Here is a 27,565-nt window from a genome sequence, read left to right as displayed (position 1 = left end):
TCAGGTGGGTACACAGCTGATAGTCCTACTGAATTTGTATTATGGCAAGAAAAAAGCAGCTAAGTAAAGAAAAACGAGTGGCCATAATAACTTTGGCCATTAACTTTGACTTCATTAAGAAATGAAGGTCAGTCAGTCCGAAAAATTGGGAAAACTTTGAAAGTGTCCCCAAGTGCAGTCTCAAAAACCATCAAACGCTACAAAGAAACTGGCTCACATGCAGACCGCCCCAGGAAAGGAAGACCAAGAGTCACCTCTGCTGCGGAGGATAAATTCATCCGAGTCATCAGCCTCAGAAATTGCGGGTTAACAGCAGCTCAGATTAGAGACCAGGTCAATGCCACACAGTTCTAGCAGCAGACATATCTCTAGAACAACTGTTAAGAGGAGACTGTGTGAATCAGGCCTTCATTGTAGAGTATCTGCTAGGAAACCACTGCTAAGGACAGGCAACAAACAGAAGAGACTTGTTTGGGCTAAAGAACACAAGGAATGGACATTAGACCAGTGGAAATCTGTGCTTTGGTCTGATGAGTCCAAATTTGAGATCTTTGGTTCCAACCACCGTGTCTTTGTGCGACGCAGAAAAAGTGAACGGATGGATTCTACATGCCTGGTTCCCACCGTGAAGCATGGAGGAGGAGGTGTGATGGTGTGGGGGTGCTTTGCTGGTGACACAGTTGGGGATTTATTCAAAGTTGAAGGCATACTGAACCAGCATGGCTACCACAGCATCTTGCAGCGGCATGATATTCGATCCGCTTTGCGTTTAGTTGGAGCATCATTTATTTTTCATCAGGACATACCCCAAACACACCTCCAGGCTATGTAAGGGCAATTTGACCAGGAAGGAGAGTGATGGGGTGCTGCGCCAGATGAACTGGCCTCCACAGTCACCAGACCTGAACCCAATCGAGATGGTTTGGGGTGAGCTGGACCGCAGAGTGAAGGGAAAAGGGCCAACAAGTGCTAAGCATCTCTGGGAACTCCTTCAAGACTGTTGGAAGACCATTTCAGGTGACTACCTCTTGAAGCTCATCAAGACAATGCCAAGAGTGTGCAAAGCAGTAATCAAAGCAAAAGGTGGCTACTTTGAAGAACCTAGAATATGACATATTTTCAATTTTTGGTTATGTACTATACTTCCACATATGTTAATTCATAGTGCGGATGCAGTGGCGTACCTAGGGCTTTTGGCACCGGGTGCTGGGTATTAAAAGACACCCCCCCCCCCCCCCCGAAAATGCGCGTGGCCACAACCTGCGGTGTGCTTCGCGCGCCGCGGCGAAACATGGGCGTGGTCATGACCAGATGAGGACGGAGCTAACTGTAAATTAAGGTATTAGCTAGTGTAGTTGTCCCAGTATAGCTAGTACACTTGCCCCCAGTATAGCTAGTACACTTGCCCCCAGTATAGCTAGTACACTTGCCCCCAGTATAGTTGCCCCAGTAAAGCTAGTATAGTTGCCCCCAGAATAGCTAGTATAGTTGCCCACAGAATAGCTAGTATAGTTGCCCCAGTAGTATAGTTGCCCCCAGTATAGATGCCCCCAGTATAGTTGCCCCAGTATAGCTAGTATAGTTGCCCCCAGTATAGCTAGTATAGTTGCCCCCAGTATAGCTAGTATAGTTGCCCCAGTAGTATAGTTGCACCCGGTATGGGGGAATCTTGGAAGGAGGGGTGGCAGGGAGGGGGGCCAGACCCCCCACCTCCCTCACCTGGGCCCCCTCCTTCTTGCGCTTCCCCCTCCTAATCAGCAGCAGCTTTAAATAAGCGTGCAGGAGCGGGCGGAGAGGACTTACCTGCTTCCTGGAGATGGCGCACACGTCATCCTCACGTGACGCTGGTCTCCGACTTCTCTGTCACTCACTGCGCTTTCGCTAATCAGGAAGCACAGTGGGCAGTGGAGAAGGCGGAGAGCAGCGTCACGTGACGATGACGCTATGCGCCATCGCCTGGAACGCAGGAAGCAGGTGAGTAAGTCCTCTCCGCCCGCTCCTGCCGCATATCTAAAGCTGCTAATAATTAGGAGGGGGGAAGCGCAAGAAGGAGGGGACCCAGGTGAGGGAGGTGGGGGGTCCGTCCCCCCTCCCCGCCGCTTTCCCCACCACCCCTCCATTCTGTGTTGCTTCCCCCTCTGTGGGAGGCCTTCATGACACCCCCTCGGGCACCCGACACCCGGAGCGGGGCGCCCCCTGCCGCCCCATGGTAGGAACGCCACTGTTCGGATGCCTTCAGTGTGAATCTACAATGTTCATAGTCATGAAAATAAAGAAAACTCTTTGAATGAGGAGGTGTGTCCAAACTTTTGGTCTGTACTGTATATATATATATACTGTAAATACACCAGTACACCAGCTAAGATTGATCATTACAAAGGCGTTAGAAGAAAGTAAATGAATGCTACCCAATCCGGTAAGAATGATCCTTATATCAATGTTGGAACAGAGAATAAACAAATGTCGCACAGTTCATTACAAATCAATTAGTTCGGATCTCTCTTAAAGGGGTTCGAGGGGGGGGGGAACATGACAGCTGCAGGGGGCTGGTAGAAGCCCCAAGTAAGTGTCCATTTTTATTTTCAAACCTCCCCCACAGAACCCCTTTAAAGGGTACCCAATATGACATCGTGAGATAAATGCATACGTACAGTGCCAAGTATACAAATAACTATCCTTTTCTTCTTTTTCTACCTCAAAGATTTAAACATCAGGCAAGTGACAGTTTCTCTCAAATCAGGACCTAGTTGGACTACAGAGTGATCCTCACCAAGAACTAATTACAGCCATAGAACCCTTTCCTGGAAAAGAACAGCTACTGTGTGCAGGAGATAGATAACAAAGGTCTATAGTTCATATATTTTAGCTTCTGGGACACTAAAAGACTGTATGGGTTCACACCTCACATATTCATCCACTACCTTATAGAAGGGCCCTTCCAAGTTCCACCTATCTATCCCAAAAAACGAAAAAAAATTCTAAAAAATAGTAGCTGAGCTCGATTAAATGGGCTCTCAGTACCATAAAAGGTTCCTGTTAATAACAGTCTCAAAAAGTTCGAAGAACAATATCCAAGCACAATGAAATACGCTCTCGCTGTCATAAAAAGCTCCTGTTGGTGTAAGGAGACTCCAAGGCAATTTCCTTCTATTTACCAGGTTATTCCTAGCCTCTTTCCATAAATCTTCAAGTACTCAGGAGCACCACTAAGGCTCAGGTAAAAGGTGGTGTGCCAAGGTCCTCACCCCGGTACCTTGGGGCCACAGCAATGAATCCACAAAAGGACCGGCACCACACAGCGAGCTATAAAGCTCTTTTAAAGGTTTATTGAAATAAACATGACAGCAACTGTTGCTGTCATGTTTATTTCAATAAACCTTTAAAAGAGCTATATACCTCGCTGTGTGGTGCCGGTCCTTTTGTGGATTCATAGCCTCTTTCCATATTGGGCTCAAAGCATTACAGTATAAACTCCACGGGTTTCAAATCTGTGTAACTTACAGTTCGGTGTTAGTTCATCAATGCTCTCACCGTTCCATTTGTACACCGGCTTTGCTGCCGGATCTCTGTAGTCCTTCACGGTCTGTCCGCCGCCTCCCAGCTCTCTCGGTGTGCGTTGATTGTTAGTCCCAGAATGTAGTTCTCTGTACTTCCGCTGCGCTGGTTCCGGACAGCTTCTCTAGTTGGGTGACGTCACCACTGGGGTTTGGAACTTTCTGACAAAACGTCTGCTGCAGCTGATTGATTCCAAAACCCGCACTCCTTTCCAGATGTTTTATCAATTGTATAGCAACCCAATACATCAACCTCGACGTGTTTCGACCAATAAAACGCTGGTCTTCATTGGGAGTTATACCCTCCTGATGAAGACCAACGTTTTATTGGTGGAAGCACGTCTGTTTTGTCAGAAAGTTCCAGAGCTTGGATATAGTTCTTTAAACTTTCTGAAACTGTTATTAACAGGAACCTTTTATGATACTGAGAGCCCATTCAATTGAGCTCGGCTAATATTTTTTAGATTTTTTGAGTTTTTGGGGATAAATAGATGGAAGGGCCCTTCTATATCCTCCCTTTCGGTACGCAGTTTCGGTGGCTGCGTCCACGGGAGGGATTTTTTTGAATAAAACTTGTTGTAATACTTGTAGCTAGCACTAGGCTAGCTACCTGTGTCCCCCAAGTCCCGTGCACCTCTCTGATCCCTCCGATCGCTGGCGCTTATATTTACCCAGCCGTGATCCCGCAAAAGCCGCAGCCTCACCAATCAGCTTCAGTCATCACTATGGCGACGATCGGACATGACGTCTGACGTCATCAACGTCATGCGCAGTCCCGATACTCCACATAGCGAAGCCTGGAGCTGATTGGGAGGCTGCGCCATCGTGGGCTCCCGGGGGGGGGGGGTACGTATTACGGCGGTGATCGGGGGGGGGGGATCGGAGAAGAGCAGAGGGACTTGGGGGACACAGGTAGCTAGCCTGGTGCTAGCTAAAAGTATTACATCAAGTTTTATTTAAAAAAATTCCTCCCGGGGCCATGTAATCCTCTGTGGCGGCTAACCCGAGTGTATGTAGGGGTTACCGCCAGGAGGGATAGGGTAGTGGATGAATGAATATGTGAGGTGTGAGTAGATGGATTTGGATTTATATGCACTTTATGGCCATTTACAAGTGTGCAAAATAAAGCGATCTTTTAATAGTATTTCAGCCAGCGCGTGGAAAAGTCTTTTTTTACATATATATGTACATCTAACTTTGATAGTTGTCCTTTAAACATACTTTTTTTTTTTAGCTCAGCTGATACACAGAAAATAAAAACGTGAGATTCTAAAAAAAAAAAGGGGTCATTTTTAGGATGGGAGGATGCATACAATTGTTTATCCACAGGCAGATTAAACATCTAGCTTGTGTTCAGCCCACAGTATGGAAAAGAAGCACATTATCTTCAGCACTTCCTGGTCTCCTACATCCCCTGCAAACACTCACCCCAACGCCACCATTCGAAGCCCCAGTAGGCATCTTCCCAGAGCTTGCTCTTGTTATGGTTGTAAGTTCTGGCTTCCGCAGTGACATCACCTTAAAAGGGAGATGTTATTTTTCAGATGCATGTTGTGTACAGAGTATACAGCTTGTTTACAGTGACAATGTTTTGTGTAAAAATGGCCTCACAAAACAACAACTATTCCCTCTAGCTCTCAGCCCTTAAAGCGGACCTGAACTCAGAACATCCTCTCTGCCCTAAAAGATACGCAACAGCATAATAACCTTCAAAGAAAAAATGTCTTTGCTACAGCTGATACAAATCCTACAATAAATCTGCAGTGTTTCTACTTCCTGCTTTCATGGAAGCAGGTATATTAACATCTTGTGCTTTCAAATTAGTTTATCTGCTGTGGCAGTCAGGTGACACAGGGGGAGATCAAATTACAACTTGGGATTAGACACAGATTAGGGGGAATTAGAAGGCTAAACTCTCTAAATACATACAGGGTGCATTTATCTGTTTTCCTTCTGTCCTGTGCAAGAGTTTAGGTCCACTTTCAGTGGGTTTGCCTGCCTTCCTCAGAAATAGTCAGAGCTAATTTTCCGTGAGGGTGATTCACAAAGTTAAATCTTTAAAGCAGACCTAAAGTGTGCAAAAACCTTTAGGCTAGGCTCACACTGGGGCATTGTGTACCCTGAAGAACAGGATCCCAACGGAGCGCAACAGTCGCATTGTGTGTTACGATAATGATTTGACGCATACAGTGAAGCATGTAGTTCCTCCTGTTCGATAACCTTTTTTACCAGAAGAGGTATGTTACTGACTGACCACCCCCATACCGAATGGCTTTACCTCAACCTGCCTGATTCAGCACTAAGCTGGCCATTGTGTATGTGTATCTTACTGTCTCTGATGGCTCTTCTGACAAGTACACTTGGGAATTCAGTGCTGGGTCAAGTTGATATTAGTTAAGTCAGTCCACTGCATAGCTCTGTATGCAGTACAGTCTAGGCATGTGACATAAGGGAAATAAGTTAAAGACATGGGTTCTGACAGCATGCCCTCCCCAGCACTCCAACTCCATTGCATATGAGTACTGCTGTTTACTTAGAGAGAACTCAATAAGACAAGACAAATAACATTTATATTATGCTTTTCTCCTGGTGGACTCAAAGTGATTAAGCTGCAGCCACTAGGGTGCACTCAGTAGGCAGTGGGCAGTAGCAGTGTTAGGGAGTCTAGCCCAAGGACCCCTTGCGGAACAGGAAGAGCCGAGATTTAAACCCGTGTCTTCTGTGTCAGAGGCAGAGCCCTTAACCATTACACTATGCAACCACTAGCAAGGATGTTGCTTCAACAACATTCGGCAACATAAGGCTGTTTAACCTGTAATATGTAAAAGGGTTGGGCTCAGACAAAGCTTTTTGAGAATTCTGCATGCAGCTCTGCTGTCTGAACAAAAAAAAAATGTTGGTAATGGGCTTCTGAGGGCTCTCAACCAAACTAGGGCCTAGGATTTCAAAAAATATGAGGCAACCTTTCACAACTGGCACATAAGACTGTAATCTGTCAATTTCCATATTTACTGATATTTCAGCTTTGCTGCAGTTCTGGTCTTCTGAACTGCTTCCGTGTTGTGAATGGCTTGGCCATCAGCGGTAGTAGCATAGGTATGCTAATGTCACATCTACCACCTTTATGATCTCATCATTTTTTTTTTCTTATTAACCACCCTGGCGTTCAATTTCCCCAGGATTTCTGTGCATAAAGTGTTTCAATTAATTTCCAATAATTTTCAACCTTTTTTTTTTGCAATTATTTTTTTTTTTAAATTGAATTCAATAACAGGTATTGAATTTAATTTAAAAAGTGTTTTCTGCAAGATGTTGATGACGCTGTTGTCATCAACGCCGATGACCTTGGTGTCATCAACGCCGATCAACGGGGGACATGTGATCGCCGAGGGAGAGGCAAAATCTGCCAAGGGACATGGAAGAAGACACTGGGGAAGCTATCAGAGGTACGAGACGAGGGATCAGCACGCCAATGGTGAGTATAAGACCCAGATGTATAGGTAGCCAGATGTGCAGCCAGGTATAATTAGCCAGATGTATAGGTAGCCAGATGTGCAGCCAGGTATATAGTGAGCCAGGTGTTTAGCCAGATTTATAGGTTGCCAGATGTCCCCCCCCCCATCCTAGCACGCTGTGGGTAGTGATCTGTGCTACCCACAGCATGCAGAACAAGCATCCAGCCACCCTAGGGAATCCCTGGGCAGCCAGCGGGGCAGAGAATGTGCGGGGGTTCCCCCTTGTATGCGGAGGCTATGTGGAGGGGGATCCCCCTCTGTGCGGGTGGGGGGATCCCCCTTCAATGATGGCTATGTGGGCGGGGGGATCCCCCTCTGTGCGGGTGGGGGGATCCCCCTTCAATGATGGCTATGTGGGCGGGGAGGAGGGATCCCCCTCTGTGCGGGTGGGGGGATCCCCCTTCAATGATGGCTATGTGGGCGGGGAGGGGGGATCCCCCTCTGTGCGGGTGGGGGGATCCCCCTTCAATGATGGCTATGTTGGCGGGGGTATCCCCCTCTGTGCGGGTGGGGGTATCCCCTTCAATGATGGCTATGTGGGCGGGGAGGGGGGATCCCCCTCTGTGCGGGTGGGGGGATCCCCCTTCAATGGTGGCTATTTGGGTGGCCTATCCCCCTCCAAACCCCCTCCCTTCCAATCCCCCCCCCCCCCCCCGTCTTAGCCCGTTGAGTAAATGCGTGTACTCACCCGAGGGCTTTCTCCAGCGACGGCTGCAGCGCACTGTCTCCTCCATCTCCGAAGTCTCGTTTGCCGTACAGTTACATTACGAGACTTGGTGACGTCACCCACAGCGTGCAGTCAGTCATCCAGCCATCCTGGGGAATCCGTCTGATGAAAAAAAAAGGCAGCCGGCGGGGCAGAGAAACAGGAAATCTCCCTGTCGGCATGGACGAGCTCAGCTCGTCATTACCACTTTTTGCAAGTTTTTGCTGGACGAACTCAGCTCGTCCATACCGCCAGGGAGGCTACGCTGCACTGTAAGAACAATCTACAATCAGTTAAACAAGGTGCTTATGAAAAGATAGAAATAAGGTCCCGCTTAAGTGACTGAGTGCCCATGTGATCTCCCACTTCTTCGGATGCCTCACACACATTCACCCCAGCGGCATAGAGCATTTGTCTCAGTTGCGATGATGTGGCACACATAATTCATAATCGCTTGTATACCAAGTCAAAATTTATTTCAAAAATTTTGCTCATTTTGTAAATCACTCACACACTAAGTGAATTGCAATCTAAGGTTCCACTGTATTTATTATTATTATCCGTATTTTATGTTAAACTATACTTACTTGCAAGTGGAGCTTCCTGAGCTGTGGCTGAAATAAGAGAAAATACCATTAGAGCTACAGATAATATTGATTGTTTATTTTAACTAGAAATGCTCCTAATACGTTTTTGGACATAAACTGAAAAGGGAAAAGACGCTGTTGTCAGTGCACCTTTTATTTTACTCGCACTGTCCGGAAACCTGGATTTTTACTGGGGCTTTGCAACACCTTGAATCTTTTCTTTTTCAACCATGCTGTTGTAGATCTGCTGGGGTGTTTGGAGTTAATCTCCTTTTGGAATATTGGCCAAGCTTAAAGTGGAACTGAAGAATGTATTAAAACAAAGTGTTTCACTTCTGCCAGCCCCGTGCAGCCTTCCTGTCCGCGCCGGTCCTCCACAAGCCTCTGTTCTCCCGCCGACCAGCTAGTATCGTTACTGTCGACTTGTAACTCGAATGCAACTGCACCTGTGTGCCCCGAGCCACGCGTAGCTTTTTCAGCATTCCAGCCTGCAATAGCGTCCTGTGTTATAAGCACCACACCGCACCACACAGATTGCCACACTATGGTAAAGGAAACTTTAGTTGACTTAATGACAAGGTGGAGACAAAAACTGGGACTGAAAGCCAGCCCCTAAAAAGCCCCTCCTAAACAGTACTTGTAAATATAAATGAAAACAAAAAATGGGCCATACCACCACCACCACCATCAGACATACCATATTCGGGATGATAATCGACTGATCACATCAATAGGACCATAAGAACGCCTTGCCACTGTTTATATAACACAATACACATGAACTAATTTCTAACAAAAACACAAGATTGATTCCTATAAGGGATAACTATGTATATATATCCGATATAACTTTTATTATTGCATTTAAAAATCCATACTAAATATTGACTGCATGAGGTAGGTTAATATTTTGCGATCAAATATTTTTACCAATAAGGCCAATTTACATTTGATCAATCCTATTCCTCACTGAGATTGCTTTTGTGCTGGTTATTTACCTTAGAGACCCCCCACCACAAATCCAACATGTTTCAACTCCCTAAAATGGAGCCGTGGTCAGGGAAAAGTGCTCAGTGCTAGGGTGCTAGGTGCATTGAAAAATCACATTGCAATCACAACATATGAATACAAAAAATGAGAGCTGTGCTCTTAAGCTCAGTCAGTCATCAAATGAGCATCAAATGAGGCCATCAAATGAGCAGCCTTATATACTCTTCAAAGGGGGTGGATTCTGCATATTCAGAATAACCCTCCAGGAGACTACTCCTATTGGTCTATAGACCTCTCAATCATCATTCTCTAATAGCTATTGGCTGCCGCATCTTATACCACTATGTGTGAAATCCCTATTTACAAGTAGATAATTGCTCCCAAAGTTACTCCATCAATGAGGGGTACATTCATCTTTAAAAATCACTTACCAGCGCGTCTATATGCACAAAAGAGGCTTAAAACGCCGATCGCCGTCCCTTCCACCACAGGAAAGCGTTGGACGCTTACTATTGGTGCTTTCCCTGCTTGCTCCGCCCTTGCAACAATCACCAATTGTTTCGCCGAGCGGTGTATAGTTGTTGTTTGGGGATGTGCAGGGTGGAATAACGTCACCACGAAGGGCCCCTCCACAAGCCATACGCATGTACAGGGCGGGGCCGGACGGCACGTCTCCGCTATTATACCAATCCCTGCTCGTTCCACCGAGTGGTGTAAACTGTTGCTATGGGGACGCGCTGGGTGGTGCTACCTCCCTTCTCTCATCCAATCCACATATTAGGTGTATGTATTGGGCAGAGAAATGTACATAGTTCTCTCCTATTACCCTACATGGTCTCTCCCAAAACACATATTAAACAAATAGGGGACTACCATATGAGCCAATGAGGACTTACTGATATTAAACAAAAAAAAGTCCATCCTAAAGACTCATTATATTGTCACTGGGATATACATTCCAATTAGCCATATATCTAGGTAAGTATTTATAAGCCGGTGATGCTAATCATTTTTAGTCCTTCATTTAAATGGATATCACATGATTTGTCACAGGTAAGTATTATTATACAGAGATTTGTAATAGTCATTCCTGCCTCTCACCAATATTAGTAAAGGAACAAAGGATTATGACAAGTTCAGAACCACATATTTTTTACTCATCATTATACATTCCTGGACAGTCAGATAAGGGGTCCAATATATCCCAATATCCCATATAGATGTCCATCTATATTTATAGATCCTTTTGTCCTAACAGATCACCAAGGCATTTGAGCACTACACTATACACAATTATCATTCCTCTATAATTAATGTAGCCACTATATTAGCTTTTATTATCGTTAGACTTTCAGCTTACTATGAAGGTACATAATATTGAATACAATCCGACAATTCCCCTATTGGCACGTGAAGGGGGCAGACAAGATTAAATAAAAGGGGTATAGGTAAAACCATCATTTAGTCCGCCTGGATTGAGAGTTACCAGGCGGTAGATCCACTTGGCTTCCAGCTGACGGAGTTTCAAATCGAGGTTACCCCCTCTTGGTCCCATCTTCCATTGTTGAATCACAAAATATTTCAAACAAGAGGTTTCGCCTATTCAGTCACTTGTGCTGTTATTACCTTCCCAGCTCCACTGGAAAGGTCTAGTTTAACTATTCAGTCATATGTACTGTCAGTACCTTACCAGCTCCTCTGGTAACCTTTAGCCAAACTTCTTTAGTTCTTTCATTATTAGTACTTTCCCAGCTCCTCTGGTAAAAGTATTGATTCTACTGTTGCACCAAACACCACACCTTACTCTCAGCTAGCTATACTAGTATTATTGGTGATACTGCAGATCACCACATAATCAGGTATAGCGTCTGTATTATTGGTGATTCTGCAGATCACCAATGATCAGACGTCTGAGTTGCAGCACCCAATCATTACAGAACAGCAGACCAGAAATAATATGGAGACACTGTGCAATCGGGTGGATCTGCTGGCTACTAATGTTAATGAACTCATTAAAACGGTTAAAATGCAGCAGACCCAGATTGACCAACTAATTCAAACAGTTAACCGTTTGCAAGACCCTAATGCACAAGTGCCCTCCCCTCATGTCATAGAACCCAGGGTGCCTCCGCCTGAAAAATTCTCGGGGCATCCCTCTGATTTTCGAAATTTTAAACACAGGTGTTTATCTTATTTTGAATTACGGCCAGTATCATCAGGTACAGAACGCCAGAGAATTACTTTAATTAGGACGTTATTATCTGGTAATTCACAGTCCTGGGCCTACAGTCTCCCTCAGGAAAATGAGACTTTGACCTCAGTTGACGCTTTTTTTAACGCAATGGCAGTTATATACGATGATCCTGATTTAGCCCTAACGTAACGGAAATTGAAGACACTCAGGCAGGGGCATAATCCTGTTGAAACTTATGCAGCTGAGTTTAGGAGATGGGCAGTCTCAGCCAGATGGGGGCAATACGCTCTCTTTCGATTGTTTTTTTGTCAGGGTTATCCGATGCTGTTGCAGACTTGATGTTGGGGCACCCCGAACCTAAATCATTGGACGAAGCCATCTCACTGGCTGTTAAAATTGATCGGCGAGTTCGCTTTCAGAAGCAAGCTCGAAGTAAAGGTCCAGGGAGATATGCTTCTGGTACCTTTTCTGCTTCAGTGTCTTCCTCTCCACCTCGTGATGAGCCCATGCAGATTGGGCAAACCAAGCTCACAGAGGTCGAGAAAAACAGGAGACGCAATGAAAAATTATGTCTTTATTGTGCTGAGAAAGGGTATATAGTGGCTGCTTGTCCCAAGAAGGCGGAAAACTCTATCGCCTAGGAGTAGCTGGAGGTACTACCCTAGGCGATCCAGTCTTACCTCTAAGCAATAAACGTTTATTACTCCCGTGTTCTATCACCTGGAGGGAGCAGGTTCACTCAGGCGTTTATAGACTCGGGTTCGGCTGTGAATGTCATGGCTTATGATTTTGCTGTCAAATTTGGTTTTCCTTTAACTCCTGTGGGACATCAGGTACAGATTACCGCAGTGGATGACTCCCCTTTACCAATTAAACAGTCCATCACCCAGACTCCTGTGTTGTTGTGTCAGTTAGGAGTCTTGCATAAGGAACAAATACAGTTTCTGGTACTCAAAATGTCCACCTCCACTGTCATTCTGGGTATGCCCTGGCTTAAAAAACATTCTCCTCAGATTGACTGGAGTTCCAGACAGTTGTTAAGCTGGTCTCCTTATTGTCATCATCATTGTCTGGAGAATGTTACCTTAGCCGCTACTGAAATTCAAGTGGAGGGGACTCCTGAGTCGTCCCCGGAACCCCATGAGATGGATTCCTGGGTGAATTGGGTACCTACGTTAAGCCCATTCCAACAGGACATCCCTGAAGGGAAACCAGATGGGGTTCTATTCGTTCCATTGCAATTCAGATTTAAGATTCTTCATGCATTCCATACCCATAAAAATGCTGGTCATCCAGGGATTGCTCGCACACAGGAGTTGTTAGACCGTTGCGTCTGGTGGCCTTCGCTAGTGTCAGATTGTAAGGAATTTGTCAACAATTGCTCCGTTTGCGCTAGGAGTAAGTCGTCTAGACGGGCTCCTGTGGGTACCTTACAGTCCCTTCCAGTGCCTGAGCAGCCCTGGACCCATGTATCCATGGACTTTGTGGGTGAACTGCCTAGATCAGAGGGTAAAACAGTCATATGGGTGGTAGTCGATAGGTTCAGTAAGATGGCTCACTTTATTCCCTTGGACGGACTCCCCACTGCACAAGAGTTGGCAGGGCTCTTCATTCGTCACATTTTCAGACTGCATGGAATTCCAGAAAATGTGGTGTCAGATAGGGGAGTCCAGTTCGTCTCTAGGTCTTGGAAAGCCTTCTGTCAGCATATGGGAATGACTCTATCGTTTTCCTCCGGCTACCACCCACAGACTAACGGGCAGACCGAAAGGGTCAACCAATCTTTAGAGCAGTTCCTTAGATGTTATGTGGCTGATGCTCAGATGGATTGGGTCAAATTCTTGCCTTTTGCGGAATTTGCCCATAATAATTTGAAATGTGCCTCCTCGGGATTCTCCCCTTTTCAAGTGGTAACGGGGAAATCACTGAAGTTCTCTCCGCTGCCGGTGGTGTCATCACCTTTCCTGGCCTTGGAGGAGTGGCAAGGGACATTTAAAGAGATCTGGGGAAAAGTCAAAGAGAATTTGAAAAAGGCTTTTTCTACCCATAAAAAACAGGCAGATAGGAAACGTTCTGTGGAGTGGAATTTTCTCCCAGGAGATTTAGTGTGGGTTTCTACTCGACACTTGGCCCTAAAGCAACCCTCTGCTAAATTGGGTCCCAAATTCATAGGGCCATACCCTGTGTCCAAAAGGGTCAACAATGTTACCTATGTTGTCTCGCTCCCACCCAGCTTCAGGGGTGGTAGAACGTTTCATGTATCTTTGTTTCCTCTCCCCCCCCCCCCCCCTGTGGTGATTGATGGAGAAGCAGAGTATCAGATACAGCAGATCATGGATTCTCGGGTGGTGCGTAACTCCTTACAGTACCTGGTCTACTGGAGAGGGTATGGTGCAGAGGAGAGATCTTGGGTACCACTTTCTCGCATGCATGCAGAAGAACTCAGGGAGGAGTTTCATAGATTTCACCCTGATAGGCCGGGTGGATCGTGTCCGGAGTCCACGGCTAGAGGGGGGGTACTGTAACGTCTGAAACTGTGGCGGCTGCGAATGCGCAGGATAGATCCGCAGCCACCTTTGTTCCTTGTTCACAGGCCTTATCCGTCCCGGCGACGTCCAGCACGCCGGGAACGGCATTGTCTCTGGCTCATAGGGTCTCTGTATCGCTCGGGCGCGCGCAGAGACGGGACCTTTATGCTGGAAGAAGGCGCGCCAGCTGACCTGTCGGTCGGCTGACATCAGGAGTGACTCGCGCCGCTAGGATTGGCTGATTGCTGGGGGGCGTGGCGCTGGGCTCTCCTCAGCTTCTTAAGCCTTCACTGTTCATTGGCAACTCGTCTGCTGTTGCGAATACACTCGTGTTAGCGCTCAGACCTAGTGAGGTTCCAGTTGATGATAGATGTATATACAGTGTTTGCAATATACATCTATCTATAGTTAGTTATTATTACATTGTATTTCTGATAACCTGTGTATGATTCTGGCTACTCTCTGACCTTGCTATTGCTAAACGATTCTGTACCTCTGCCTTTCTGACTTTAGTTGCTGAACCTCTGCCTGATATTAACTACTCTCTTGCCTGCCTCTTTGGTACTGTCTCTGTGTCTCTGCCTGCCTGTTATTGTACTTTGCCTGTCTGACTACTCTACTCACCAGTGGGCCCTAGCCACTGGTGAGGTGCTCTGGCCTTTAGAACCCACCAGCCCCTCTGGTGAGGTTCAGACTCACTCGTATAAGCTCCACTGACTGTTAGTACCTTGCCAGCTTCTCTGACAAGGTCTTGCTAAACTATTCAGTCACTGGTGCTGTTAGTACCTTGCCAGCTCCTCTGACAAGGTCTTGCTAAACTATTCAGTCACTGGTGCTGTTAGTACCTTGCCAGCTCCTCTGGCAAGGTCTTGCTAAACTATTTAGCCACTGATGTTGTTAGTACCTTGCCAGCTCCTCTGGCAAGGTCTCGCTAAACTATTCAGTCACTTCTGCTGTTATTACCTTTCCAGCTCCACTTGAAAGGTCTAGTTTAACTATTCAGTCATATGTACTGTCAGTACCTTACCAGCTCCTCTAGTAAGGTTTAGCCAAACTTTTTTAGTGCTTTCATTATTAGTACTTTCCAATCAGGTATAGCGTGTGTATTATTGGTGATTCTGCAGATCACCAATGATCAGACGTCTGAGTTGCAGCACCCAATCATTACATGTTGACATTTGGGCAGGCTTTACACCTCCTGCACTTAAACATCCCCTTTAGGGGTCTATCCAACTACGTTTTTGTATGTTTTGTATGTTTAAAAATGGCCTTATACCCCTTTCCAGTTTGATAGGCATCAACAGTTGCTTCTCTGTGATCATCGCTGATCTCTTTCCTCCATGGCATTCCGTTGACATAAGCTTCAATGATCAACCATCAAATTGCCAAAACTGCTTTTATAGACATTTGCTGATGGTCACTTAAAGTTAAAGAGACACTGAAGCGGAAAAAAAATATGATACGATGAAATGGTTGTGTTGTACAGATAATTACTAAAAAATTAGTAGCAAAGAACATATTCTCATATTTTTATTTTCAGTTATATAGTGTGTTTTATAACATTGCATCATTTTTTAATATTTGCAGTTTACACACGACTCAGCATTCTAAATGATTTTTTTCATAGCTGTCTTGTGAACTATTGACCTGTCCTCTGGCAGAGAAAAAGAAAATTCTTCTCTGACAGTTGAGATAAGCAACTTCAGAAGACAGCCCACTCTGCAACTTTGATAGAGAGCTTAAAGGGGAACTGAAGAGAGGTATATGGAGACTGCCATGTTTATTTCCTTTTAAGCAATACCAGTTGCCTGGCAGCCCTGCTGATCCTCTGCCTCTAATACTATTAGCCATAGCCCCTGAACAAGCATGCAGCAGATCAGGTGTTTCAGACTTTCAAGTCAGATCTGACAAGACTAGCTGCATGCTTGTTTCTGGTGTTATTCAGATGCTACTGCAGAGAAATAGACCAGCAGGGCTGCCAGGCAACTGGTATTGATTAAAAGGAAATAAATATGGCAGCCTCCGTATTAGGCCTCTTGCACACTGCACGCGATTCCGATTCAGATTCCACTTTTTAATCAGTTTTTACATCCGATTCAGATTCTGATTTGCAGTTTGCTCCCTGCACACTGCAAATCGGAATCTGAATCGGATGTAAAAACTGATTAAAAAGCTGAATCTGAATCTCTTGCAGTGTGCAAGAGGCCTAACTCTCACTTCAGTTCCCCTTTAATGGCTTTTTTGCATAGAGATAACAACTGGAGTTTTTTAACTCTTCCTGTACTGGAAACAATTAGACTTATGTCTTTAATCCTAATGTTTTATTTCTTAGCTGTACTATAAATCATAATTTTTTTCTCGCTTCAGTGTCTCTTTAAGCAAGTGCGCTTGGCTGATACTTTTCCTCTTTATTCCTATGAAAGTGGGAAAGAGTGTATTTAATTTTTGACACACCATATATGCATTTTGATTTTGTATTTGATAAATGAATAATGACATGGTGTCATATGTTGTGTCATCATTCGTTAGATCTGCCTTCTCCACCACATCTCTTGTAGACTTTCAGTTAACTGAGGAGAGCTGCCTCATTCATGGCTGTTTTGCTGGCTCAGAGCATTGTAACATGCAGCTTAGTGCAGTGGACCAGACAAACATGAATTTTAAAAGCAAACAAAAAGATGGGAAATCATGCGCTAGTGATCCAGGGGTATCAACAGACAGGAGATGGTAAAACACGCTGGCAGCTCCTTAGTGCCTGGCTGGATGGAAAACTTGAGGAGAGGAGACTAAAACAAAGCAGGAGCGCTCCGTAGTGTAGTCCCATCACCACCTGAAGGACCACCACCGCTCCAGGTCACAGCAGCAGGAAGGCTGCCCCCCACGGACAAGTCCAGGGCTCATGCCCATTTACAGGCGTACCACTTTCTGGCATCCAGTAAGTGCATTTTAAATTGCATGATTTTATATTAAAGCGGTATTACACTGCAGAGCACTCCTCCTTTGTTTTCAATGAATCTTAAAAGAACTTTTATATTTTTTTTATAATAAAATATAAATAAATAATAAACACTGTTCACCTGTTCATGTCTAAAGGTTCTCTGTTTTTGTGTGTGTGCAAATAAAAGGCATAGAACTTTAATGCAAAAAAAATAAATAAATACAAGGCATAGTATTTATACAATACAATACAATACAATAACATTTCTATAGCGCTTTTCTCCCATAGGACTCAAAGCGCTTAGGCTCTCTCAGATTCAGTAATTAGTAGGATGAAGTATTCACACAACAAAAGTTATATTTCTGCAAATGCCAAACTGAACAGGTGGGTTTTCAGTCTGGATTTAAACACGTCCAGGGATGGAGCTGTCCTGATCTGTTGAGGTAAGGAGTTCCAAAACGTAGGGGCAGCATGACAGAAGGCTCTGGGACCAAAAGTTTCCAAGTGGACTCTGGGTATGACTAGATTATTAGAACCTGTTGATCTGAGAATGCGGGGATTGCTACGCAGCTGCAACATATCTTTCATGTATCCAGGGCCTAGATTATTCAGGGATTTAAATGTCAGTAGGCCGATCTTGAATAGGACCCTCCATTCTATAGGTAGCCAGTGAAGGGAGTGCAGGACTGGCGTTATGTGGCAGTGACGGGGTTGGTTGGTTAGCAGTCTGGCAGCAGTATTCTGTATCAGCTGTAGTCGGTACAAGACCTTTTTTGGAAGGCCAGTGTAGAGAGCATTGCAGTAGTCCAGTCGAGATGTGATGAAGGCGTGGACTAAGGTTGGCAGATCTTCTGGGGGTATGAGGTGCTTGATTTTTGCAATGTTCTTCAGGTGAAAATAGGATGATTTCACCATAGCAGAGATTTGAGTTCTAAAGTTTAAATCCCAATCAATTAGAACTCCCAGGCTACGCACATGATCAGAGCTGCGCAGATCCGTGCCTCCTATTCCCAGTGGTGAAGACTGCAAGTTAAGTTGTTTTGTTATCATGCTCTGCCCTCCTATCAGAAGGACTTCAGTTTTGTCTGCATTTAGTTTCAGCCAGTTGTCATTCATCCATTGCTGTAGTTCACGTAAGCAGGCGTTTATAGTTAGAGTTGGGTCTGTCACACCAGGCTTGAAGGAAAGATATAGTTGAGTGTCGTCTGCATAGCAGTGGTATGTCAGGCCATGTTTTTGGATTAGTTTTCCCAGCGGTAACATGTAAATCGTGAAAAGCAGGGGAGAGAGGATTGAGCCCTGGGGCACCCCATACCTAAGTGATACAGGGGTGGACAGGAAGGGCCCCATAGACACTTTGTGGGTTCTGCCACTCAAGAAGGATTGGAACCACTGAAGAACTATGCCATCAATGCCGCAGTATTCCTGTAGCCTGTTTATCAAGATGTCATGGTCAACTGTATCAAAGGCTGCAGAAAGGTCTAGCAGTATGAGGATGGAGCACTCTCCTCTGTCTCTTGCCATGAGCAGGTGGTTGCATATTTGGATGAGGGCCGTTTCAGTGCTGTGGTGTTTCCTGAAGCCAGACTGGAATGGGTCATAACTGTTGTTTTGTAGGATTTTGGCTTCTAGCTAGAGGTAAACAGCTTTTTCAATTAGCTTGCCCAGAAAGGGAAGGCTAGAGACAGGTCTGTAGCTGGTCATTGCATCTGGGTCCAGGGAGGGTTTTTTGAGGAGAGGCCTGATGATTGCTTCCTTCAGTAAAGCAGGAAATATCCCTGATTTTAAGGAACAGTTAACAATTTTTAGGAATACCGGTACGAACAGGTCGGGGCAGTTCAACATGAACTGTGTTGGGCCAGGATCTAGGTCACAGGTAGTTAGGCGGACGTGAAGGAGGATGCTTCATGTGACTTCTTCATCAATTTCTTTGAAGTTTGACCAAGGTGTTACATTGTCTCTGCTAATGGTCTTCGGCGCTATATTAGGCTCAGATGCTGTAAGTTGGATGGCGGACCTTATAGCGGAGACTTTGTCTGTAAAGAAATGGGCAAATTGGTCACAGAGGTCCTTTGAAGACTCGATGTTAAGTTTTTGACATGCCGGGTTGCAGAGTTTTTCCACTGTGCGGAACAGTTGGGCTGGTTTGTTAACTGCATTTGCAATCTCTTGTGATAGAAAGGATGATTTTTTTCCCGTGATTACCTTTTGGTAGCTCTTCAAGTGGAGGATTAAGGCATGTTTGTCTTCTGGGGACTGAGATTTGCGCCACAGTCTCTCAAGTTTTCGGCCTTGTCTTTTCAGCTCTTTTATAGCGTTATCAAACCACTGTGCATGATGGTGTGGAGTAAGATATTTGGTGCGCAGAGGAGCAATGGTCTCAAAGGTGGAGGACACACATTTGTTGTATTTAAACACCAGAGTATCAGGGTCCAAGCTGGAGTCAGTCAATTCATCAAAGCTAAGGTTATCTCGGATATGTTGAGGTGTTAGCCCTTTTAAGCGGCGATATTTTATTTGATTCTTGACCTGGTGTTTGACAGCTGGTATTGAGAGGGAGAAGTGGATAGTGTGATGGTCTGACCAGGCAACAGGATTAATTTCCACATTGGCTATTGACAGCCCAGTATGGAATATAAGGTCCAGAGTGTGGCCTTTCCTGTGAGTAGCAGAGCTGATTGATTGGAGGAAGCCCAGTTCATGTAAGGCACGAGGTAGCTCTATTCCAAGTTTTGAAGAGGAGTCATCCATTTATAACACTGATCTGAAGAGTGAACGGTGGCCGCATTCTTAACTAAGTCAAGGACAATTATAAACAGTGAAGAATATCTTTGTTGCCTAATACTGCTAGAAACCTGTTGCCTAATACTGCTATCTGGAGGTCACATGTGTAAGCTATTCCAAGGAGCCCAAAGACTACCTAATACTACTATCTGGAAGGCAAACATGCTTATCTTATACTACAATCTGAAAGGCAAACATGCTTAATCTAAGGGTGCATGTACACATGAAATTTTGATTGGCCAATCACTGACTCATTTTACCACCTCCTTGTAGCATGAGGGCCAACAGGTTTTGAATACTATGAACAGACTGTGTAGGTAAACTCTCATACTACATTAAGTGGTAAAATTAACCACTAATTGGCCAATCCAATTGGGTGTTTGTACCAGGCTTAATACTACTACGGTATCTAGAGGAAGGTAGAAAAAGATCTCAGGATTTCCTTGATTTCTTTTCAGGATCTTCTTTCTTAATAAAAGACTGTGTTTGTGTATTTTGGTACCCAGGTTCATGGCACTGCTGCATTTTTGACTGCACCTTTATTAGATACTCAATAAATGTTTTGTTGATAAAAAATATTATGATATCAGACTTACCTCCTATCATTTTGCATGGGGAAACTCCATGGAAGGCCATCAAACAACGACAGCAAAAAGCATACTGACAACCTGAGCAAATACCCATAGTCCCCCCTGGCTCTTTTATTACTGGGGTCTGACAGCTTGGGCGAGGACAGTAAACCACATCGGTCATCAGATCTAAGCTGGATTGGAGGAGGAGGCGATCATAGCGGCTAAACAGTTCGTCCCCTACCAGCTCTTTCACCTGTAAGTATCCAAGAACAAAGATTTACACAGTTTTAGACTACTACATATCACACCAACTTTAGCTTTACGATAGTTTTCAGCACAACAGAAAATTGCAATGTTCTGCATAAGTTACATGAAAGAATTAATAAGGCTTTTCTCAATTTGATATAGTGTGTTTAAGCTACATACTTAAAGTACAGTACATCGGAAGCGACTTTAAAATTAAGTGCATAATGTGTAAATGCACCAACTCCCGACATCCTCATGCTGCTCAATGTCTTCAGGGTTCACCCAATTCCCCATGCGTGGTCTTTTTTAATATTCGATTAGCTCCTTAATCAAATCCTTTACCAGGAAGTGCCTGTGCCTGCGCACAAATGCTTTTGAACTGGGCATGTGCAAGTTCTGAACTGCTTGTACCCAGAAAATGGAAGTTGTTTGGAACTCATGTAAGCACAGTCTAGAATTGCCTTGTGAACTTACAGGAGCCTGTGAGTTGAAGAGGTCAATCAAGCAAGAATGGGGGTGAACACAATGGCAATGAGCAGCATGTGGGGTGTCGGGGGTAAGTGGTTTTGCACCCAATGATTTGTATTTTAATTTTAGCACACTTCTGGTGTGCTTTAAGAAAATTATATTCTCATAACATTCAATGATATTCAGTTTATGTCACTCACAGTGGAAATAAAGTTAAAGTACCTAATCTTTTAGTGTTATACACTATTTGTGTCGCCTCTTAATATCAAGCTTGACCCCATGGCTGTACAGATGTGTTACTCTGATAAACCATAGCAATATATAATGTTACTATGGGGAGGTAAGAAGCCATGATGGCACAGTGCAGGCGCTTCCAACAGGCATGCTTTATAGTGAACTTGAGGTGACATGTGACATAATAAGAGAGACATGTATGGACAGTACTAAGCATACAAATAACTAGGCCGTGTTTCAGCTATGCAAGTGGCAGTTCCTCTCCAGTAGGGACCCAGTTGGACTATAACCCTCACTGATCAGGAATTACCACCATGAAACTTTTTCCTGGCAGAGAAGACCTTCTGAGTGCAGGGGGTAGATTAAAAAAAGTTAAATAGTTCATATATTTCAGCAAGACTGTGTTATTGAGCAGACAAAAAAAAATCTACATTTTACGTTTTTAAACATAACATTTAAAAAGAATCATATTTAGAAGTAGGACAATTGATACAAGTGTTTATCACATCAGTTTATTTTCACCGCAGGTTCACTTTAAATATCTGGCATGTCAGATTTTTAAGCACCCTCTGTGGACAACTGGACACCTGACAGCCATGAACAGCTGACTTGGCCGAACTCATTTACCGTATATATAAAGCTTAATGTGCTAAAGGCTCTTTTGTCTGCAAGCGAACAAAGCCATTGTTGAAATATGACATAATGGGGAACAAGATGTGGTAAGTCTACCCTTGAAGAAAACATTGAAAACCTCCAAGAAGACCATTATACAATTACACTGTATCAAAATATTACATTAGTATTCAGTGGTAATCTGCAAACATAGTCACAGGCTTTGCTCCAAATCCCAATTGGTAGGAGCATACAGAACATTAGAAATGTAATTAAATTAAATCTTTTTTTTTTTCTTCAAACTTGCTTGAGGGTGACAAATTAGGACTTGGCAATATGAACTTAATTGACTATCTTTTTATGTATTATTTTATTTCAATTGGATCTATTTAATTAGATACAGTTGTGCTCATAAGTTTTCATGCCCTGGCAGATTTTGTAGAATGTGTACCATTCTTTTAAGGGAACCTGAAGCAAGAGGGATATGGATGCCACCATATTTATTTCCTTTTAAGAAATACCGGTTAACTGGCTATCCTGCTGATCTCATTGGATGCAGTGGTATCTGAATCACACACCTGAAACATGCATGCAGCCGATCTTGTCAGATTTTTATCAGAAACATCTGATCTGCATGCTTGTTTAAAGTCTATGAGTAAAAGTATTAGAGGCAGAGGATCAGCAGGACAGTCAGGCAACTTAAAGTAAAAAAAAAAGTAATAAAATCATTAAAGGACTTACGAGGCGAACGCACAAAAAAAAGTTAATTACCTCATGGCCATTGCAGTGCTCCTAGCAGACTATCAGCGCCTGGCCTGTTACTATGTGGCCCTCTGTTAGAATTATCCAAGCTGTAGTTCAGGCCCCGACCCTGCCCAAGGTCGCCCTATCAATTTGCGATCAAAAACGCAGCTTTAAAAAAATCCTGCATCTGCGCAGTTCTTAGCCGCTAGTGCGGTTGCGCAGGTTCTCTGGCCTGTCCCCGGCCCGTCCTCGCTCCCTTCACTCAGCTCTGTACGTCATGTGGGTGTGCCCGCACGCCGCCCACATGACTGATTGAGGGTCAAGCCAGCCGCACCCCCTCAGCTGAGAGAAACAGCGCTGAGCGTGGGGAGACGTGACTTGTCCCTCAATGAGTCATGTGGGCGGCCGTGCGGGCACGCCCACATGACGTACAGAGCTGAGTGAAAGGAGCGAGGACGGGCTGGGGACAGGCCAGAGAACCTGCGCAGCCGCACTAGCGGCTAAGAACTGCGCAGACGCAGGATTTTTTTAAAGCGGCGTTTTTGATCACAAATTGATAGGGCGACCGTGGGCAGGGTCGGGGCCTGAACTACAGCTTGGATAATGCTAACAGAGGGCCACACAGTAACAGGCCAGGCGCTGATAGTCTGCTAGGAGCACTGCAATGGCCATGAGGTAATTAACTTTTTTTTGTGTGTTCGCCTCGTAAGTCCTTTAAAGAAAACAAACAATGAAGCAAATACTGAGATGGTCCCTGTTCAAAAGTTTCCATAACCTTAGTACTTACCGTAATACTGTATATTCCCTCCACTTAGTCTTAGTGATGGCTTATAGTCTTTTGTGATAGTTGTGAATGAGGGACTTAATTTTCTAATATAGTAAAGCTGCCCGTTCTATTCAGCAAAAAGCCTCCAGTTCCTGTAACTTCTTAGGCTGTCTTGTAGGAACTGCACATTTGAGATCTCACCAAAGCGGCTCAATGATATTGAGATCAGGAGACTGTAATGGCCTCTTTTTCTGCTGTAGGCAATGATGGGCCCAGTTGGTCTTGTGTTTGGGATGACTGTAATGTTGGGAGATTCCAAGTACAGTGCACAGTTTCCAAGCTGATGAGTGCAAATGGTCTTCGAGTGTTCGCTGATAACATGCTGTAATCGTCTTGCCATCAATTCTGGCCAAAGTCCAGGGGCGTAGCAATAGGGGGTGCAGAGGTTGCGACCGCATCGGGGCCCTTGGGCCAGAGGGGCCCCGGAGGACCCTCCCTCAACCACAGTATTAGCTCTCTATTGGTCCTGTGCTCATAATAATCACTTCTATAGATACTTTGAATAGTGGTAATCATTAACAAGCTATTTCCCATCCCCTTCTTGCACCTCTGACACTGTAATTGCCATTGGCAGGTTTTGGTGCGCCGTATTAATTGTTATGTATAGAGTGCTTGGGGGGCCCCATTGTAAAACTCGCATCGGGGCCCACAGCTCCTTAGCTACGCCACTGCCAAAGTCAATATATCGTTGTAGCTCACACACAAAAAAATCCACCTCCATGCTTCACAGCAGAGATCCACCTCCATGCTTCACAGTAGGGATTGTGTACTTTGCATCATAGGTCTTGTTAAGTCCTCCCCAAATGTAGCATCTAGATTTGTGACCATAAAGTTCAATTTTGGTCTCATCACTGCAAATTACTTTTTTCCAAAATGTTTTGATGCTTGTTTAGGTACTCTTTTGCATATTTATGCAAGCTGTTATGTGACATTGGCACAGTAATAGCTTTCTTCTAGAAACTCAACCAAACAGTTAATTTCTGTTCAAATGCTTCATGAAGCTTCCACAATACTTTTCTGAAGAGAAGCCTGGATGCCAGCTGAAATTATTTGTGGCTTTTTCTTTGCATGCCAAACAATCCTCCTGGGTGTCCTGGGTAACATATCTGAGCATTTCAACACTTCTAACTGATATGCTCAACTCTATTGATATCTATTTATATCTTTTTTCTGTTTTATAAAGTTGAACAAACCTTTTCTCCGGGGTCCTCTCACCCTCTGACCCTCTGAGTTGTTTTACATACCCCATGGTTTAAATGGTGACTTTCAAAAGTCCACAATCTTATAGGCCTTTTTATACACAGACTATAATTACAAGCAAACAAGTCACAGGCTTGGACAATAACCCTAAGGGCCTGTTCAGACTATATGCGTTCCTAGCCGTTTTCAGGGAACGCGTACTGGTACCAAAAACGCATAGAAACGGCTCGTAATGCTTTTTAATGGGGTAGTTCACATGTATGCGTATGAGACGCATACGTTTCTCATCCGCATTGCTGCACGCAGTTCTGTGCGATACGCATAGAAACGGACGCAATGAAAGTCTATGGACGCGTATCAAAAACGCGTACTATTGCGTTTTTAGCGTCCATTTTCCTCTGCGGTTCCCATAATTCTTTTTTTTCCCCTGGGTCACGTGTTTGTGCAAAACGCAATAGAAAACGCATTCAAACGCAAGAAAAACGCATGCGTTTTTCAACTTGCGTTTCTTTGAATTTATACGCGTTCTACAACTGCAGCAAGTATGAACAGGCCCTTAAAGAGTAACGGTTGGGCATAAAATCAAAAATTGAACCTTTATTTTGATTTGGTAAACAAGTAATAAGGATGCTAACCAAGCAATCTACAAGTTAAAAATAACTCTTATTTTTCTTCTCCATAAAACATCCTTCCCCAGTTTCCCTGGCTCTTATTTGGTACATCTGCCACACAAAGGAAGTTGCAGGGCACACTGGGTTTTCTTTTTCCCTCCTGTTTTCCCGTCTGTTCCTCTCTGATTGGCCAATATTTCTCAATGCACTTTCTACTGCAGACCTGGGTGGGAGTGTCTGAAGACTGGGAGGGGGCAGGCAATGATACACAGAAAAAGTAATGGAGGAAATGATGTCAGGATTGGCTCTAAGATAGACACAGACAAAATGGAAAATCCTAAGAAAGGATTTTCTGTTTTTTTTTACTACAAAAAATAACTAAAATCAAAATGTGGACAGTACAATACATATGTTTGTAAGGAGAGCAAGCATTTATCTACATATACAGTATATGTGGGTTTTTTCTAAGATAGTATGGCTAACAGCTTTACTTTAGTATCCAATTGTGTGTGTCAATTAGTGGTATATTATCAGGCCATAACTTCAAGGGTATGTAAACTTTAGAGCAAAGCCCATTTGGGTGTTTCCACTTGCCAGAATTATGTTACAAACAAACACAATTGTGTGATAATAAATGGCTTTGCCGAATTACTAGCTATGAAAGAAAGCACATTTCGTACACGGTCAATAACATTTTCTAGGGAAAAAAAAAAGCCAGTATTCACAACAAATTCTGCCAAGGCATGTAAACGTATGAGCACAAATGTATCGTATATGTATTTATTTCCTCCACCAGCACATATGTCAAGAGATCCATCTGGACAATACAAATTCTGAATATTTTATTATCAGTTTAACTACTGTTAATTTTGGTATTAGAATTTTCTAGAAATTAATTTTTACAATTGTTGATTCATTCTTTTTTTTTTTTTTTACAAAGGAATATATAAATGTGTTATCAAGATATGAAGAATGAACATATTTTTGTTGTTGTGTGTTTTATGCAAAGACATCTGTTACCTGAAAAAGCGTGCAAGGCTCACAAAACGGCGCTACCGGCCGCGGCATCATCCAGGTTTGTTACAAGAACAAAGAGAAAAGGGAGAAGTTGCAGGTGAGGAGTGTGTGCCACTTACCTCCTAAAGATGGTGCATGAATATATCATTATAATTGCTATATTTTCCTAGCCTATTATCTTTAGGAGGTAAGTGGCACACACTCCTCACCTGCAACTTCTCCCTTTTCTCTTTGTTCTTGTAACAAACCTGGATGATGCCGCGGCCGGTAGCGCCGTCGGCGCTTCCGGGCAGCGTCAGAGGCCGTCTGCTCCGTCTTCCTCTGGCGGCATCCCTGGCTCTCCTCTAGATGTGGATAGGCACGGTGATCCCGGCCATGGTTCCAGACGGGCGCGCGCAATGCACAATAGCCTTCATAGGCTGAGGAGGCGGGTGTGAGGCAGGTCAGCTGACACAGCGGTCAGCTGACACTAAGGAAGCTGCTGATTGGCTAGAGGTTAGGGAGCGTGCTTGCACTTTACTTACTATTTAAGACTTGGCTCGTCAGTTCCACAGAGTCCGCTATAGCTATCAGTTCGCTGAGTGCTGGACCTTGTCTTGCTATTGTGCCTAGTCAGCTAGTTTACAGAGCTATATATATATATGCAGACTCTGCCGATATATATGTACTCTAGTTAGACCAGATATATATATATATATATATATATATATATATATATTGTAATTTGTATATTATCCTGATTGTTATTTTGTGTATGACACGGCGAGCCTCTTCCCTATGTACTACAGTCATCTGATACCCGGTATAGACCTCGGCCAGCTTAACGACTCTGTCTCTGTCTCATCCTTGTATCCCAGCCATCTGATCTTACGTGTATGACCTCAGCCTGTTATTTGACCTAGCTTTGCATTAGTCCTTTTGTACCGCAGATTATCTGATATTACGTGTATGACCATAGCTGACGATCTGACCTCGATTTATCGTGTACTCATTTATACACATAATTACCCAGCGTTACAGTGCTATATTATATTTTAGACTAAAGGTATTTTGGTCTCTGGACAAAATTCTTACTGGAGAACGACTTAGGAAGAGATTCCATGCCAAAATGGACCCCAAGTAGACCTAGGCTAGTTTCCTCCTCAATCTCACAGTCGCAAACTATGGTCACCATTTCAAGCCCATAATGAGCACTTGATAGTAAATTGTTAAACATACTTTACTAAGTGGCTTCTGGTT

General features: G+C 44.1%; 2 protein-coding genes across 5 annotated transcripts in view; both read right to left on the bottom strand.

The window, feature by feature from the left end:
* The window catches only part of LOC137564104 (E3 ubiquitin-protein ligase RNF14-like), a 69,011-nt gene that overhangs the window by 18,745 nt on the left and 22,701 nt on the right, over nucleotides 1-27,565 (bottom strand). For all 4 annotated transcript variants that reach the window (XM_068277477.1, XM_068277480.1, XM_068277479.1 and 1 more), the window contains exons 5-7: nucleotides 20,393-20,621; nucleotides 8,363-8,389; nucleotides 4,983-5,072 (exon numbers count right to left, since the gene is read on the bottom strand). In XM_068277477.1, the coding sequence (XP_068133578.1) occupies nucleotides 4,983-5,072; nucleotides 8,363-8,389; nucleotides 20,393-20,621 (346 nt within the window). The remainder of the gene's footprint in view (nucleotides 1-4,982; nucleotides 5,073-8,362; nucleotides 8,390-20,392; nucleotides 20,622-27,565) is intronic.
* Nucleotides 1-27,565, bottom strand: part of LOC137564105 (E3 ubiquitin-protein ligase RNF14-like) — a 189,976-nt gene that overhangs the window by 155,419 nt on the left and 6,992 nt on the right. The gene's annotated exons all lie outside the window — the stretch shown is intronic.

Source organism: Hyperolius riggenbachi, chromosome 3, assembly GCF_040937935.1.
Source record: "Hyperolius riggenbachi isolate aHypRig1 chromosome 3, aHypRig1.pri, whole genome shotgun sequence".
Lineage (NCBI taxonomy): Eukaryota > Metazoa > Chordata > Amphibia > Anura > Hyperoliidae > Hyperolius > Hyperolius riggenbachi.
This window is presented reverse-complemented; position numbering and strand designations above follow the sequence as displayed.